The sequence below is a fragment of the Lissotriton helveticus genome, chromosome 4_1 (assembly GCF_964261635.1).
Source record: "Lissotriton helveticus chromosome 4_1, aLisHel1.1, whole genome shotgun sequence".
In the NCBI taxonomy this organism is placed as follows: Eukaryota; Metazoa; Chordata; class Amphibia; order Caudata; family Salamandridae; genus Lissotriton; species Lissotriton helveticus.
This window is the reverse complement of record NC_136063.1, coordinates 207,192,507-207,209,531: the sequence shown is the minus strand read 5'-3', so window position 1 is coordinate 207,209,531 and position 17,025 is coordinate 207,192,507. Positions and strand designations below refer to the sequence as shown.

General features: G+C 46.9%; 2 protein-coding genes across 2 annotated transcripts in view; both read right to left on the bottom strand.

The window, feature by feature from the left end:
• Window positions 1-2,105: 2,105 nt before the first annotated feature.
• Window positions 2,106-11,224, bottom strand: LOC144828487 (uncharacterized). The gene is made up of 2 exons (XM_078686704.1): window positions 9,239-11,224; window positions 2,106-9,002 (listed from the first exon to the last, which is right to left on the bottom strand). The coding sequence occupies exon 2, from the start codon at window positions 8,050-8,052 to the stop codon at window positions 4,042-4,044; it is 4,011 nt and encodes a 1,336-aa protein (XP_078542830.1). The 5' UTR covers window positions 8,053-9,002; window positions 9,239-11,224; the 3' UTR covers window positions 2,106-4,041.
• The window catches only part of LOC144827976 (uncharacterized), an 81,327-nt gene continuing 72,404 nt past the window's right edge, over window positions 8,103-17,025 (bottom strand). The window contains exons 4-9 of the mRNA XM_078686127.1: window positions 11,080-11,179; window positions 10,877-10,975; window positions 10,595-10,735; window positions 9,201-10,425; window positions 8,597-9,098; window positions 8,103-8,183 (exon numbers count right to left, since the gene is read on the bottom strand). Coding sequence (XP_078542253.1) covers window positions 8,103-8,183; window positions 8,597-9,098; window positions 9,201-10,425; window positions 10,595-10,735; window positions 10,877-10,975; window positions 11,080-11,179 — 2,148 coding nt within the window. The remainder of the gene's footprint in view (window positions 8,184-8,596; window positions 9,099-9,200; window positions 10,426-10,594; window positions 10,736-10,876; window positions 10,976-11,079; window positions 11,180-17,025) is intronic.

Sequence of the window (17,025 nt, the reverse complement as noted above, 5' to 3'; positions counted from 1 at the left end):
AAAAAAAGGAGGACCTCTTCAAAACGTCCTCAGAAAAGAAGAGCTCCAAGACGGAAGAGAGCTGCGAAGAAACGAACCGGCTCTAAAGTAAATATTTTTTAAAGACTTGTAAACACAGCCATGGCCTTCGTACATTGTGGATCTGGAGAGTGCGCCAAATCAGAGTTAGACTTGTTTAGTCTAAAACCTACGCAGACAAGCATCGAAAACAGCTTCTTCATAGAGGTGTCACCTTTAGCAGCATTGACACCTCTGGCACCTATAGAGTTTTATGTGTCAGGGGCCACGGATATGTATTTGGATCTCAACAACACTCTGCTGCATCTTATGTGTAAAATCGTAAAAGCGGATGGGTCCGACATTGCCGACGACGCTAAAGTGGCACCGATCGCTTACCCTCTAGCTACCATGTTTAATCAAGTGGACATCACCCTGGGCGACCGACTCATCACCCAGAACGATAACATGTACGCCTACAGAGCCTACATAGAAAGCATTCTAAATTACAGTAGCGAAGCCCTTGACACACAACTTTCAGCGGGTCTCTTTCACAGGGATACACACGGTCAGTTTGAAATCACAGCTCTGGATGGTGATAATAAGGGCTTTATAAAAAGAGCGGGGCATGCTGCAGCCAGCCGTACCTTTGACCTCCTGGGGCGCATACATTCGGACCTCTTCTTCCAAGATAAACTGCTCATCAACGGAATTGATCTTAAGATCAAGCTCAATCGCAACAAGGACTCATTCTGCCTCATCAACGGGGATGCTGAACAGTACAAGCTGAACATACTGTCTGCGAGTCTGTTTGTAAAGAGAGTGAAAGTGTCCCCGAGCGTCAGGTTAGCGCACGCCGAAGCTTTGCAAATATCCAACGCCAAGTACGCTGTGGAAAGAGTAGCTCTGAAGGTATTCAGCATCCCTGCAGGTACCCGCTTAACACAACAGCAGAATTTATTTCTGGGACAGCTACCAAAACTCATCATCATAGGGTTTGTGGACAATACAGCTTTTAGTGGCACCTATGGCTCAAACCCCTTCAATTTTAAACACTACAACATCAACTACGCAGCGCTGGTCCACGAGGGCAATGTGATTCCTGCAAAACCCTACACCCCCAGTTTTGAAGCAAGGCATTACATCAGGGAATATCAAGGACTGGTTTCGATAACAGGAAAGCATCAAAGGGACTGCGGTGTAGCCGTGTCAAGAGAAGGCTATGGCCGTGGATACACGCTGTTCGCATTCGACCTGACACCGGACATGGAAGATGGCGATCACTACAACCTGGTCAAAAATGGGAATCTAAAAGCTGAAATACGATTCGCAGCTCCACTACAGACTAATGTGAACATGGTCGTATTCTCTGTATTCGACAGCATCATTCAGATCAACCACGCAAGGCAGATTTTGTTTGACTATCTTTAAAAACATTGGTGAAATGGATACGGTGCAGATACGTGACTTCTTAAGCAGACATAAATACGCTAGGAAATACTTTTTGGGTGTTTTCCCTAGCGATGGGTTACCAGGCGAAATAGGGGCAGAAAGGCCCTGCACCCTAGTCTTTAACACAGACCCGCATGACCAGGCTGGGACACATTGGGCGGCCATGTTTATAGATGTTGATAAGGTTATAGTGTTTGACAGTACCGCAGAGTTCCCTGAGCACAGACTCTATACAACTCCTATATTCAAGTTTGTGAAAAAAGCTGCAGCTGTGGTGGAGTATAACAAACTAAGGGTGCAGGATTCCATGGCCATCACATGCGGGGAACATTGTATTTATTTTATCAGTAAAATGTCACAGGGTCTTTCGTTTAGAAATTTCTTAAATCTATATCCGGGGGATCTTGTTAACAATGACCGTATAGTTGCGAAATATGTAAAAGAAAACACCTGGGTGTCGGTCAGACCTGTGAAAACAGAATATGTACCTTGTCAAAACTGTAAGGGTTTATAACAGTTGTATGTCTAAAGTTGAACGTTTAAAATAAAAGACATTATATTTTTTTTTAAAAACATGCATTCAGACTCGTTATTTCAATATACATGCAACATGAAATGATTTTTGAAAGACGACTGAGACGGTTTGTAAAGTTATAACAAGGTGTTTATTACAAATATTTAGTTGACAAAACTTTACTGCAGAAACCTAGGAATAAAAAATCACACACAATTAATCAAAAATCCAAGCGATGGGTGGCTGGGTCAATGTCTTTTTTTTTTTTCGAGATGTCGTCGGCTGGGTAGGGGTAGACCAAGTAGGAGATAGTCTAGGGCCTTCAGAACCTGTAGGCGATGGCAGTAGGGGACTCTTCAAATTGTCTAGCAGGCGCCGGTGTTCATTATTACCAACAAGCGTGGAGGGTATATTGAGTTCAGCAGCGGCCCTCAGAAACTGCTCCCAGCCTCTCGGTGCATTTTGAGGCGTTAGGATTTTGGGGTGGGTCAGACCTTTGACTAGATCGTACATATGCGACCCTGCAACAGGTTGGCCCTTGTAGAGAAACTCACCGCGTTCATTCCAAGAGGCTAGGTCTTTAGAAGCGGCTAGTTTACTCATCAGCATCTGCGCAGCCCCTCTGTGCCTTTGACCTATATTTTTTAGGAGGTCTCCAGCAAAGGTATCTGAAGCTGTCGCCCCATCGGGAGGCGGTTGTAGGGGCTGAGGGTCGGGGGCCTGAGCAGCTGGTTGTTCAGAGTCTGGGGTATATAGAGTCAACTTGTTCTTCTCAGTATTCCACTGGGTGTAGTAATTTAAGAATTTTTTTAGAGTGCTGTTGTAAAGGTTAGCCTTGTCGTAGGGGTTTAGATCAGTCCTGCTCAAAATGTCCTTAATTTCAGTATCCAGGCGTAGAGTCTCATTTCTACGAATATCCCAGGCATTGTCCGTGGTGGACCCCAGCTGCTCCATTTGCTGCCTAGGAACCAGATACATTTTTGTGGCATGATCCATCACTGACCCGAGAGGAGGCTTGTAATTACAGGTATAGCTATGCCCAGCAAGTTACCTATAAAACCTCCAGACTGTTTCACCAGTTTCTTCTTTGTTATGAGTGAGCCCCTTTTATTACTGAGCTTCTTGATGAGCCCCTTCTTCTTCTTCAGAACCTGTAACTGACGCTTTGATATAGGGACGTTGCCTTTTAGGGTGTTTAGGGCTATTTCTGAAATGGCGGCCACTAAATCGTCAGAAGCGGTGCCCAGGATGGCCTTTCGGTGTTGGGGGCTGGCTGTAACAAGCATTTTCAGGAGAGCTAAATTGCGGCGTAGGTGTGTAGACATGGTCACCACTGAGCGTTATAAGGGCTGGCCTGTAAATGGTTCTAAAAGACTTCACCGCTGCTTTTTATAGGGCCTGGTCTTGGGCTTTGGTGTGTAAACTACAGGTAGCTCTGGGGGAAAAATATCGGCCCTTAGTCTATAGTCTTCTAGAGTTTCGTTTTTTAAGTCTACCAACAGGTACCCGTGGGGTTTTGATGTAGCGTCGTTAAAGGCCTCCATGAAGAAGTGTGTGTTTCCGGGGTACATCTGTTTAGCTATGACAGCTATTTGTTGTTTGTCCCGAGGGTTTTTAAATAAAACAAGGTATGAAGCGTTGAGAGCTATAGACCTACTGTTCTTGCCTTTGTAAAACAAGTTCTGCACAATGTAGCAGATGCTTAGATTGCGATGATGTGAATATTGAGTAAAAGCTCTCTCTAACTCTGGATGATCACCACCTTCACGCATCAGATCATCAACAATTATCATATTTACAAGGGTTGGTGGTAGTAGTTCATCATCGTTGAGGTTATTCGGTATACCCTCTATAAATTTGATATGTGGGAACCGACTGCCCAAGTCTGTATAAAGAGGCTGCCAGCATGAATAAAGCCACACAATGTTGTTAGGGGTTTGTGATAAAGCAGAGTTGGCATTTTCTAAGAGCTTTTTTATAAAGTAGCTTTTACCACAGTTTGAGGGTCCTGCTAGCACGCAGGAGAATGGATGCTGTAACCTGGTGTCCATGCTGTGGCGGCTGTCTCTCTAATGGGCCTAATAACCATAAGGCAGTGTTTTATAGTCGGTGGTCAGGACCCTTTTATCAAAAACAACTCGCAATGTTTTATGTAGAGGCTCGGTTGTGATTTCCCACTTCTTTTTGGATCTGACTATGCAGGGTTGGTTCACGACTATGGTTTTAGCATTCTCAGAATCGTCTGCTGTAACGTATTCTTGCACCAGATTCTTCAAGCTATCAAAATTGATTTTTAGGGTGTTGCTGACATTTAATGTTATCCCTTTGACCTTCATACACACCTTGTTCTTGTTGGTACGGTAGCTGTATGTTTTAGGCCCTGAGGAAGTATATTCTTTTATATACTCGTCCTTATCTAGCTCACTGGTTAGGTTACCCAGATAATCTCCTAGAGGAGGGTCTTCATCCCCCGGCTTGCTCAGAAAAATCACAGAATCTGTATCGTGATACAAGCAGCGATCCTGGAGCTTATCCATAACCCCGTAAAGCTCTAGACGAGCGTGGGCTGTCGTGAAGCAGGCTATGAAAATGTTTATGTTGTTACTCGATGTGGGGTACTCTTGGGCATATTTCCAACACAAAGCCGCGGTATCGTCATCGATAAACTCGCAGCTGGACACCTCGTAGCATGGGGCAAACAGGTACTTGAACAGTTCATCAGGATCTGATATTAAGGTAGTATTTGAAAGGTTTGTGCGCTGTGCAAATTTTCCCCATAAGGAGTTGAGACAGAGTTTGGCTAACTGTCGGCGTGCAGGATTGACCTCTATCAGATGGGATCGTAAACGGATACCCTCGTGAGCGTAGTAGTCATCGATGTATTTCTGTTTTGCATCCTGACTAGTACACCAGTCAGGATACCCTGAGGCCTCCTGCTTGTCTCTGAGAAACAAATTAATGTAGGGGGCAAAGAGTTGTGTTGTAGTGCTCTTAAAATGCCACACTTCGTGTACTCTACCTAGCCTGTACCCTTTCTCTAAGGCAGCTTGTACCTCGATGCTACACCAGGTCCCTGTGAGCATCCTTTGTTCCTCGGTGTGTGTGCAGCCGTCAACCTCTTTAAGCATCGCACAGGTTCGGCAGAGGGGGAACATTAGCTTGCCATCGACTCTGCATGGTAACACCGGGAAGTAAAGCTGCTTAGGAGGATATATTTCACATTTGATAAGCCCAAAGTATTCGTCTAGGGGCTTAAAATCTCTATAGATGATGGTGGGATGACCCACCGGGTACAACTTCATCTTGTTCACAAAAGGGTACAGACTGGTGAAATCATAGTAGTGTATTTTCTCACCCTCACCAACGGCCTTGTACAGTTGTATGGCATTTGTACGCCCCCCAAATAAGGCATCTCGGGGCTCCAAAGGTGTGGGTAAATCATGAGTCTTAAGAAAAGAGCAGAGGGCTGTGTCGGTTTTTAACATGTCTAACCACTCGTGCTCCCAAAGAACTCTCATAGCAAAGCCACTGTTTTCAACATACTGGGCCTTTGTCAGAGTACGTCTGTATAAGTGTTCAAATTTGGCACCCAGCATTTTGTTATATTCGTGGGGCTTGTAACACTTGGGGCAGCCGTGGTAAAAACAGCCGTTGAATTCAAAGGCTGTCGGCACACCCTTAATTACAGAGTACCCGTCCAGGTAATAGGGGCCCAGGCGGAATTCACCAGCCTGTAATGCATGTTGAATCTGGATGTCTTCCTTCTCAGAGACGTACATGAGCCACTGGATAGAGGGGGTTGAATAACGTTTCTGTTTACCGTTATAGAGGTCTGGCGGTACTAGAGCGATAGTTTCTGGCCTCAAAAACATGTGTTTGTAGATGGACATACACATGGATGCCAGAGTGACGTTTTGAAATGGGTCTATGTATTCGACCGCATGCTGTATTTCAGGGGTTTTGGATGTCGAGGCCTTGACTTTCTTAGTCAATGTCTTAGGTTTCAAGGCCTTGACTTCTTTAGTCATAGACACCACAACATCTCTGAAAAGGTTACAAGCTTGCCGGAGGATCATTACATCAGCCTGACAATAAGCTTTCAACTCTGTTTGAAAGTGAAACTCCTTTTCACGGTTTTCAGAGTACCACTCTAGAAAGCTCACTTTCTCATCAGGCATCATGTATTCAACCCCGTAGCTGTCAGGAGGCGGCATGGGTCCCACATAATTCTGGTTAGCCCAGGTGTTGAAAAAGTGTGGAAAATACCCTTTACAACCTGGGAACCCAAAGGCCTTTGGCAGCTTGCTCAATTTCATGGGTAGGAAATTCAGGGTGTCTATGAAGCGTATTTTTAAAGGACATACCGTCATCAGCATCAGTTTAGACCCCTGGGTTATGAGTTCCACCTGTATCTTTTCACGAATCATGTCTCGTAGAATAAAGAAGGAGTCATAGGCTTTCGAGTTGTGGGCTAGCATGGTATATCCTTGGAATTTGGCCTGAATGAAAGTGCTCAGGAAATCACCAACGCACGTTCGTCCCTCAAACTCCCAACTGTCGTCGGAAGTTAGATGGTGCGCGTAAATGTAGTTAGGCTGGTGTACCCCCGTCTCTTGTGTGCACTCTATATCAAACACTATATAGTCTTCGGTCTTGGTCTGAGATGGACCTTTAACCATATAACACTGATGGTTGGTACCGGCTTTGTAAGATACATGGCAACGGGGACATATCATACCTTTGCACTTGTGATTCACTGCCACATACCGCCCACACTCGCTACAGTCCTTTTTAGGGACGCAGCTGTAAGATTGCTCGTGTATGCTCAAACAGTTTTGCGAGCGACAAAACAACCTACAGATGCCGCACCTCACCTTTAGGGTAGCGTCTTCTATGCAGCCGTCCCTCTGACACATCTTACAACACATTTCACACTGGTGGTATGTTTTATTGTTGTATATATGATCGCAGTGGGCGCACACATATTTGGCCCCCAGAAAACCTTTAAGGTTCAAGATACCGTAAAAATGATTTTCCATGTGGAGGACATATACGGTCTTGTTTCTCACAGGTTCCCCGGTTGTAAAGTACTTCCAGGAACCGCTGTGATAGAGAACTTTCACCGTCACGGCGAAATAGTTCTCAAAAAGACCTATATCACCAAAGCCGACCATTCGGTCAGGAGGTATTTCAAGAACCTCATGGGCTTCAGCAGCTCTAGACATGATGACAGCGTCAGGGGTCTTGCGAGTCATCAACAGACCCACGATGCTGGCCGCCAGACATGTATTGGCAGTGGCGTTGCTAAAGTTGAGCAGCCACCTCTGTTTCTTGCCAATTATTTTACTGTATAGTACGCTCTTTAAGGGTCTGGAAACACCCCCCTCACGCCCCCGTACAATGAGGGCTATGACTCTAAACGTGCCATAGGCGACTAGTTCAGCCTTACTCTGTAAAAGCCTTGAGAGGTTTTCTAAAAATTGCACAGCATCAAAAACATCTCGGGTCTTCCGCCTGGTGAACAACGGTGTGTCAAAACCCTGCCCCTGGAAGCGGAGTTGGAAAAAGTCATTAGGCCCCACATCGTGTAACAACCTTACTATGAGCTCCTGCACAGCCTGATGTATAGCCAGAACACCGTGAGTGGTTGATGTTATTTGATGTAGGTTAACAAATCTAAACTCCTCATAGTGTTCTACGGCCCTAAACCTCTCTACATTGCGAGTGTAACTCCTAACACTCTCTAAAAACAAGGGCTCTGGGCCCTCATCAGTAGGAGTGTGATTTGTGGAGGTGTTCTCTGATGTGTCACTTTGGGAGGTCAGGGTGGTCCCTGTCTCAGGAGTCCTTGTAAACCTGCGGGTAGCGCATATTCTAGCCTTCTTGAGCTTATTTATTAAAACCCTGCGTTGCTTTGTACTATTAAGCCACTTTTGTTTTTTTTTACGGGCCCAGGCTTTTCTAGATACCAAGCCCCAGCCTATCTGAACAGGTAGGTCGCTGTCGTTGGATGTCTTGTTCATGGAGGCCCCCGCTACAGTTCCACCCCTGGGTCCTTCTGAATGTTGCGTTGTTTGGAGTTTTGCCATCCCCCCTACCCCCTTTAAATGGCCGACCCTAGGTATGTTAGACCCTGCCCCTATGTATTGTCGGCGGTGAAGTGCTGGCTTATATGCTTCAGGCGTTGATCTTGAAGCTGTGGTACCGTGGTTGAAAGGGTCTAGGGAAACAGGGGTGTCTTGTTTGAAGGGTTCTATGGAAACATTGGGGTCTTGTTTGAAGGTTTGTGGGGTACCAACTGGGCGTTGCTTGAGCAGTTTTAAGAAGCGTGCAGACTTTGTCACTAACCTCTGGACCGTACGGCTATATTTTGGGGGTCTCTTATGAGCACCAGTGGTTGTGGGGGTCTTTAGGGGGTTGGTACTTACATAGTCATGAATGTGTACCTTGTATGTCGGCCACAGCCGCCTGACACATCTGTATGATGTCTTTTTTACAAACCCCAACCCTGGCCACGACCAGATGTTGGGCCTCCCTCTTGTTGATGAGATTGGAATACCCCATATCCATTCTTATGAGTGCACGGTTCGCCTGCCGTTTTAATTTTCGAACCGCCATCTGTATCTCTCTTACGTGTGTCTTCAATACATCTTCTGTGTTTACAGACCCATCTTGTTCCTGCTTAGGGGGGCACACCTTGCGAGGTCTTATAAATGGAGGCACCCCCCCAGTCCCATCTATACTGCAACCCTCAAAGACGGGGTTGGACACGGGTCTGTACACGGGCATGTCCCATGGGATGGACACGGACCTGTACACGCGGCTGGCAGAGGTGCTGGCCTCGGGTTTGGACACGGTACTGTACACAGGATTGGCAGAGGTGCTGGCCACGGGACTGGACACGGTACTGTACACGGGATTGGCAGCTGGGCTGGCCTCGGGTTTGGACACGGTACTGTACACAGGGTTGGCAGAGGTGCTGTCCGCGGGACTGGACACGGGACTGTACACAGGGTTGGCAGAGGTGCTGGCCACGGGACTGGACACGGTACTGTACACGGGATTGGCAGCTGGGCTGGCCTCGGGTTTGGACACGGTACTGTACACAGGGTTGGCAGAGGTGCTGTCCGCGGGACTGGACACGGGACTGTACACAGGGTTGGCATAGGTGCTGGCCACGGGACTGGACACGGGACTGTACACGGGCTTGGCAGCTGGGCTGGACACAGGACTGTACACGGGGTTGGCAGAGGTGCTGTCCGCGGGACTGGACACGGGACTGTACACAGGGTTGGCATAGGTGCTGGCCACGGGACTGGACACGGGACTGTACACGGGCTTGGCAGCTGGGCTGGACACAGGACTGTACACGGGGTTGGCAGAGGGGCTGGACACGGGGGTGTACATGTGGATGGCCGTGGGGCTGGTAGGGTCGTATGCTCCTGGCGGGGTACTCGGGGACAAAGGGTATGAGGATTGTGAGGAGGTGTCGTTGTAATCCTGGGGCCTAGTTGAAATGTCGGTGGTAGGGTGTGGTGCCTGGTTACCTGTGTTCTGTAAACCCTCTGTGCTCAAAGACCCCTGGTACACCGCTTCTGGGGTTCTACCTATGTTGTCTACCAACCCCCTCAATGCCTCAAGAGAGTTGCTAATCGTGGTAGAAGGACCTTCTAGGGGTTGCGCAGTATCACCTGTTGAGACCCTAGGCTGTGCCTGAACACTTACAACCGGTTTTGGGGGCTGTTCAGGGGCGTGCACCTCTACATGTACAGTTATTCTATTTGGCACTGTCTGGGGTTTCAGGACGCTTGGTGGATCCGCCGTTGCCTTAGGGCTGCTGAGGGACTCTGCTAACTGTAGCTTAGGGACCCCCGGTTTCAGCTTCAGATGTTTCCTTGAGAGGCGCGATGTTTTAGGGGGTTGTGGTGGCGACGCCTCTTCTACACCCACAGGTGCAGCTAACACCTCCTTGGGGCTCAAGGTTGTATAGGTCTCATTCAAGGGCTTAGCATCCTTTTTTATAGATAAATCTAAGGGGCTAGCTTGGGGCTCAGGGGTGCTAGGGCTTTTCTTCTCAGGACTTAAGAGCTTTGCCTGACCCTCTTGGAGCACCTCCGGTGTCTTCTTCTTCATGTTTAACTGTTCTGTTTGGGGATCTGTGAATACCTTACAGGCCTTCACACGTTTTAAAGGGTTGGGGAGGTTCTCTGAGTCCCTATGTTTCTTCTTAAGGGAGGCCTGGTTTGTAGGCAGGCCGCCAGTGTTGACCCCACCCCTGTGCAGAATAGATTGTTGTAGCTGGTTGTTCAGCGTGTTGCTTGGTGTGTAGTAGGTAGAGAGTTTTTCCTGGCGTACACGCCTACTCACGCCTTTCGCGCCGCTTCCGTTGTTCTGGACGGATGTTGTTATGTCCATTAAGGGCGCCACCGACCTCTCTTCAGCCGCATGTTTCTGAGCCGCTTCTAAAATATAAACAGAAAATATATATATATTAGAGAAAGCATAAAAAAAAACAACACATACAAGCACCAGCGGACTACGTCCTACACAACCACCTTTTTTGATATAGGCTTTGCTACAAGCAGCTGTAACACCTCTAGTACTTCTCACACCCTTTTGTAAAAAACACACCTGAAAGAGGTCTTTTTGCAGCTCCTTTCTTTGACAGTGGTCCCACTTTAGAAGTTGAAGCTTTCCTCTTCAAGGGGATTTCTTTTGAACCATGCGCCGCCTCTTGGACCTTGACGACGTCCTGGCATAGCGTAGGGACACCTGTAAAAAAAAAATAATACCCAACATTAGACATCTTTTCTGATGATTACCTCTATACATCCTCAGGGTCAGGACTCTGGCCTACCCCACCAACTACCCAGCGTCTTAGACAGTTTAAATAACAGCTGTCTTTTTATTTACCTGTAGGAACTGAAGTGTTTTGCACAGTGTTCAGAGCGTCTTGAGCCTCGATGTACTCCATAAAATCGTCAAAAGCTTGTTGTAGGTCAGGGTCATAAGCTGTAAAAGCATACACACATGAGAGCCCATTAGAAAAAAGAGAACTTCTGAGAGACTGGTGTACAAAACTACGTAGAACTACATAGCTTTAAATATATATATACCAGGCTGCGGGGCTGACAAGTGCCCAGCGTTGCTATTTATTACAGCTGGGGCCAGCGCAGGGGGCACATTGGTGACGGTTGCATTTGCAAGGTCTTGCACCTGTATTAAACATAAAAAAAAAAAAAAAAAAAAAAAAAAATAAAAAAAAAAGCAGCGGTTTTAGTAAACGCCTTTCTTAAACAAAAGTATCACAACTTCAAACAATTCTTGTATACATTTAAAACCTGATAAGAGGGGTGCACCAACACACATTTTTAAAAAAGCGTTGCAAGTGCTGCGCTAAAACATATGTTAAAAAACAACCTGCGCCATATCCTTTGCTTATGGGGTAAACCACTTTAGGTACACCTGGCACTTCTGACATTTAACCACTACCCTATATACCGGTTACTCTTTTGTAACATGTACATGCCACTTTTCTCTTGTAACACATTGTTTAATAACTCTCACATTTTGAGTGCTTTAAATAGTTGCGCCATTGCCACAATTGACTACATAATGCTTATTCTTGTGCTCGAGTGTCTGCCTTATATCACAGTATTATAGCTCTAACTGTACTTTGTTTTCTCTTGTAACCTGCACACTTGTCACTTTATTTATTACTCATGTAACTTAACGTTTGCTTTTGTAACCGGCACACATGTCACTCCCCTTATGTTTTGCAACTGTGTCTTATGTAAAGCGCTCTGACACCTTCGGGTAAAGTCTGCGCTAACAAGCAGTATTTTTTCTGTTTGTATCTTTTATGTAATGCCTGTAATCCTGAGTCCCTATGTTTTGCAAACAGGTTCTTGTGTAAAGCGCTCTGACAACTTGGGATAAAGTCTGCGCTACATTTTTTCTACTTGTATCTTTTTTATATAACTCATCCAATTCTTAGTGCTTATGTCTTACAAATGGGTCATATATAAAGCGCTCTGCCAGCCTTCGTGTACAGTTCGCGCTAGCTAATAAAAAAAAAAAAAAAAAAAAAAAAAAAAAAAAACACCTCGGAGCTGCAGGGCAGGGTCCGCCCCCTCCAGTGATATTACCAACTCATCACTGGTGATATCAGTGGAGGGGCGGACCCTGCCCTGCAGCTCCGTGGTGTGTTTTCCTGTTTGTATCTTTTTATGTAGTGCATGTAATCCTTAGTCCTTATGTTTTTGCAGCAAGTTCTTATGTGAAGCGCTATGCCCCAGGCGTGTCCCGCTATTGTGAAGCGCCCTGACACATTCGGGGTAAAGCCCAGCGCTAGATAATTCTCAATAAAAAACCACACCGGGGCTGCAGGGTTAGGGCCGCCCCTTCAGTGATGTCACCAACTCATCACTGTTGGGGGCGGTCCTTACACAGCAGCCCCGGAGAAGCTCACGCCGCCATGCTGCCTGCTGCTGGATCCACGTGGAGCCCGGGGCTGGTATATACCCTCACAGCCCCCAAGGACACCGGAGCCCTACACCCCTCACCCTCGAGCAGCGCCAGCAGCAAGCGGGCTCGTGGGGGATTATTTTTTAAAAAGAACGGCCGCGGAGGCCCAGAGACACCGCGACCCCCACCCCCAGAGCAGCGCCCGAGGCAAGCGGGCTCTGGGGGCCTTTTATTTACACCAGGAGCGGCCGCGGAGGCCCAGAGACACCGCGACCCCCACCCCCAGAGCAGCGCCCGAGGCAAGCGGGCTCTGGGGGCCTTTTATTTACACCAGGAACGGCCGCGGAGGCCCAGAGACACCGCGACCCCCACCCCCAGAGCAGCGCCCGAGGCACGAGGGCTCTGGGGGCATATTTTTAAAAATAACGCTGCACTAGGGACCCAGAGACCCCCAGGACACCCCAAGGGACTATGGCGCCCCACCAGGAGCCCCCCTGGACAACTGGCCCCAGGGTTTATTTATTTTTTAAATACAAGGCCCTCAGGACCCCCCAAGGAGCAGCAAGGACCCCGGAGCCCTCCATGGACCCCTCCAACTCTCTACAGCGGTTTGGTGAGTGCAACCAGGCATTATTAATTTTTTAATTATATGCCCTGTATATTATTTAAAGCCCCTATGGTACCGTTACAGTGTGGTTAAATGTTTCTATGAGCTGTAAAATACCCTGTTCCACTCTGCATGTACCCTCCTAAGGCCTACAACATTATGCCCCTTAAATACATAGCCTGCAAACTCTACCCTACGTCACCACCCCATTAACACTAAATACCTACACACATAGCTTTTTAAACTCAACAAAACCTTTATTCATTTTAAATACCTTTACATTACAATTCAGGTCTTTTTAAACTCCATCCTTCAACAAAACCTTTATTCACATTAAACACAGCACATCGCCTTAAAGATTAACAGTTTACAATCCACACTACATAGTACTATTTTTTAAAAGTGCAACTTTTTTCCAAACTACATGTACACCCTAATACACCATTGCGCCATCCATTATTTACCTTCTCTACATGTTGACAGGCGGTGTCAATCTGGGAAAAGTTGCTCCGGTCCATTCTTGCCTTAAGTTCCTTGGGTTGGCTCCAAAACAATCCAGGCCAGTCACTCCCCAAGGTTTTGAAGGGCTTGATGGTGTAGAAATCCACAAAGGTTTTCTGACTGGGTTGTAGATGCAGGAGTCCTCCAGGTACAGCAGAACAATCCACGCCAGTCGCTCCTCAAAGGGGGTTTTTTGAATGGGTGTTTGGCAGTGTTCCATGAGGGGCCTTTTTATACCTGTCCTAGCATGCTAATTAGAAGCCCCCCACACCCCTTTATGACTTGAGGGGTGTTTAGAACAATGTCATGGTGGCCTTTGGATGGGAACCTTTTTTTCTATCCTTGTACAGTATAAACAGTACAACATTGTTTACTTTGACACCTGTTACTCAAACTCAAGGCCTATCCTGGGAAGAGTGGGGTTAGACAATGGGGGCCGGTGTAAAACTCTTCACCCCTACGTGACCCCTTCTCCTGGGAATTAGGGAGCCCGGGAACAGAATCTACCTTGGGACTCATATGTCAAATTTCCTGCCAGCCACGTCAAATTGGAACTAAACTGTCAAAATTGAGACCAGGAGTTTAAGACGTGAGGACCCTTTACAGCTTTGACACCTACATGACACATTCTTCTTCACAGGCCCTGGGCTGGGGAACTCAGGACTGCCCCAGCAGCTGTTCAAACATCAGCTGGCTGCAAACCCCCAGTTTTAAAAATGCACAGACATTTCCAGCCTACAACCATGCAGTTTTTTTCTATGCACTTTTAAACACATACACAATTACCACATGTTTTTGCTGCCCTAGCTGTTAAATTTAAGGCCATAAGTTTAAGGCCAGGACTGTTTAAGGTCAGATCAAACCCTGGTCTTAAACAGTCCTGGTCTTAAACTGTCAAAATTGCGACCAGGAGTTTAAGACTGTGAGGACCCTTTACAGCTTTGACACCTACATGACACATTCTTCTTCCCAGGCCCTGGGCTGGGGAACTCAGGCCTGCCCCAGCAGCTGTTCAAACAGCAGCAGGCTGCAAACCCCCAGTTTTAAAAGTGCCCAGACATTCCAGCCTGCAACCAGGCAGTTTTTCTATGCACTTTTAAACACATACACAATTACCACATGTTTTTGCTGCCCTAGCTGTTAAATTTAAGGCCAGAAGTTTAAGACCAGACTGTTTAAGGCCAGATCAAACCCTGGTCTTAAACAGTCCTGGTCTTAAACTGTCAAAAATGAGACCAGAAGTTTAAGACCAGACATGTCAAAAGCTGTCAAAATTGCGACCAGCCTTTTGCGACCAGACATGTCAAAATTGCGACCAGGATTTTTTGATGAGTGGTATCCCGGCTTACTACTTAGATACATTAAATCTATACTCCATAGCCAATGGGATGTCAATGAACCTGTCCAGATCTTGAATTATATTAATTAGTAATCGAGTCAAACCCATTATAGATGGTATCTTTAAGGACAGCCCGTGAACACCGTGTCCGAATATAAATACCTGGGGGTGGTATTTGATGAAAAAGGCTCATTCCAATCTCAAAAGCAACAAATTATACAGAAAGCAACGTCTTTTCACTGGCATTCTGCTTTCTGCAGGACGTGCTGAAGGGCCTGTCTCTTGGCCCCTTCTTAAAGATCATTAACGCCAAACGATTTGCGACTTTGGCCCATGGTAGTGAGGCAGTGCAAAGTTGTGATGCTGCACAACTCTATTATATCAAGGTTTCACAGGCGCATCTTCAATTTGCCAAGAAATGCTTCACCAGTACAAATTTGTACCAAGCAGTCTCTAGCTAGAGTAGACAATGAGCTTATTTTAAGACTTGCTACAGGTTTTTATTCTGGATTAATAAATATATTTGTTTATAAAGAAAAAAGACCTGCTACAGGTTAAAAAGTATAGACAGATATTCAGTGAACACAATATTATGGTCTTCTTGGGTGGGGGGGGGGGGGTCATGGCTTGCAGGGCCAAGATGGCAAACGCGCTCTACCAAGGCTCAGCACCGACAGCCCAATTATCCGACTTTTAACCTGCTCCCGTCAAGCCATCCATATATATAATAGCCCCCAATTCGATCCTGACCCGCTCACCTTTCAGGAGCCCTGTTGTTGGGCCACTGCAGATTGGGAGGCATTGCCATGGTGGGGAGGTGCTATTGCCTGGAGCAAGAGTGCTGACCGTGGCTTGGTCGGCGGCGCGGCAGCAGCACACTGCCCGACTATCCCCGGAGTGTGACTCTGGCGGGGTACGAGAGGGCACGAGGCCCCAGAGTGACCCACCTACATACCTACAGTGGTGAGCGCCTGACAGCATGGTAAGGCTGCGTGCCCCTGGCCCCTGTGTGTGTGGTGTGTGGGTCCAGAGACCTGCGACTAGCTACAACCCTCTCAAGGAGAATCCACACCCCTCCTGGGCCCGTCCCCAAAACCTGCGATCACCAGCCCGGGGCCAGAGACTAGACTATAGGGGACATGTGCATTGCAGATTCAGTGGTCCTGGCCAGGTGTGACGACTTAGGGCCTGGCTGCGTGGCCAATGACCTTGTGGGGACTGCTCTAAGTGGATAAAATATATACAGTGCTGTACAAGAAGCATCTAAAATGTTCATTCAGAAGACATCAATCCCTATGCACTTAAATCGCCAATCCATATACAGTTCTGCTTTTCACATGGAGTAGAGAGATTAGGGAACAGATTGTGTAGGCATGTCGACGTTTCGACCCAGGAAGTGCGTGATTCAAGAGAAGTCACAGCGGGTCTTCTTCAGGACAAGGGGGGTACAGCCTATGAGAAAAATGATGAACCATGAGTCTGGTGTGTTACATGATGTGAAACAGTTTAACCAATGGTTATTAAGACCTACCAATGAGGCTAGGAACCAAGGGGCTGATGAGTGCTTCAGTTGGTGATCCACCGGGGGTTGGATTCTGTAGGAGTAATAGGAGGGCACGAATGAGAATGGGCTCCACGGAATGGAATAAGAATGACCAGACTGAAGGACTGAGTGATTACCTTGTCAAGGATGAAGAAATGCATCAATGTTAATCCACCGAAGGTTGGATTGTAGGAGCATGAGTCAGATTCTTTGAGCAGTGATGTTGATGAATCACATCAGCTGTGGCGTGAGTTAATGCCTGTAAGGATGCAAAAGTAAAGGGAACGGGGTATAAGCCTCCAGATAAGGCAAATATATTGCACTACAGGTCGCGAGTGCAGGGACAGATAGTGTCAGAATGATGGCCATGCGCACACCTCCCATAAATTGTGGATCGTGAGTGAATACTATGTCAAAAATTATTAATAAGCAGACGTGCGCGATGATTCAAACCGCACGTGTGAGCGATGTACATGTTGAGCAGAGAAACGCACTCAGTACGAGAGGTGAAACCGTGCCCTGCAATATGGGTCTAATTAATAATCATGCATAGGTAGGGAAAGAATTGTGGGCTAAAAGCATGAAGTTAAGTATAGTCACAGGTG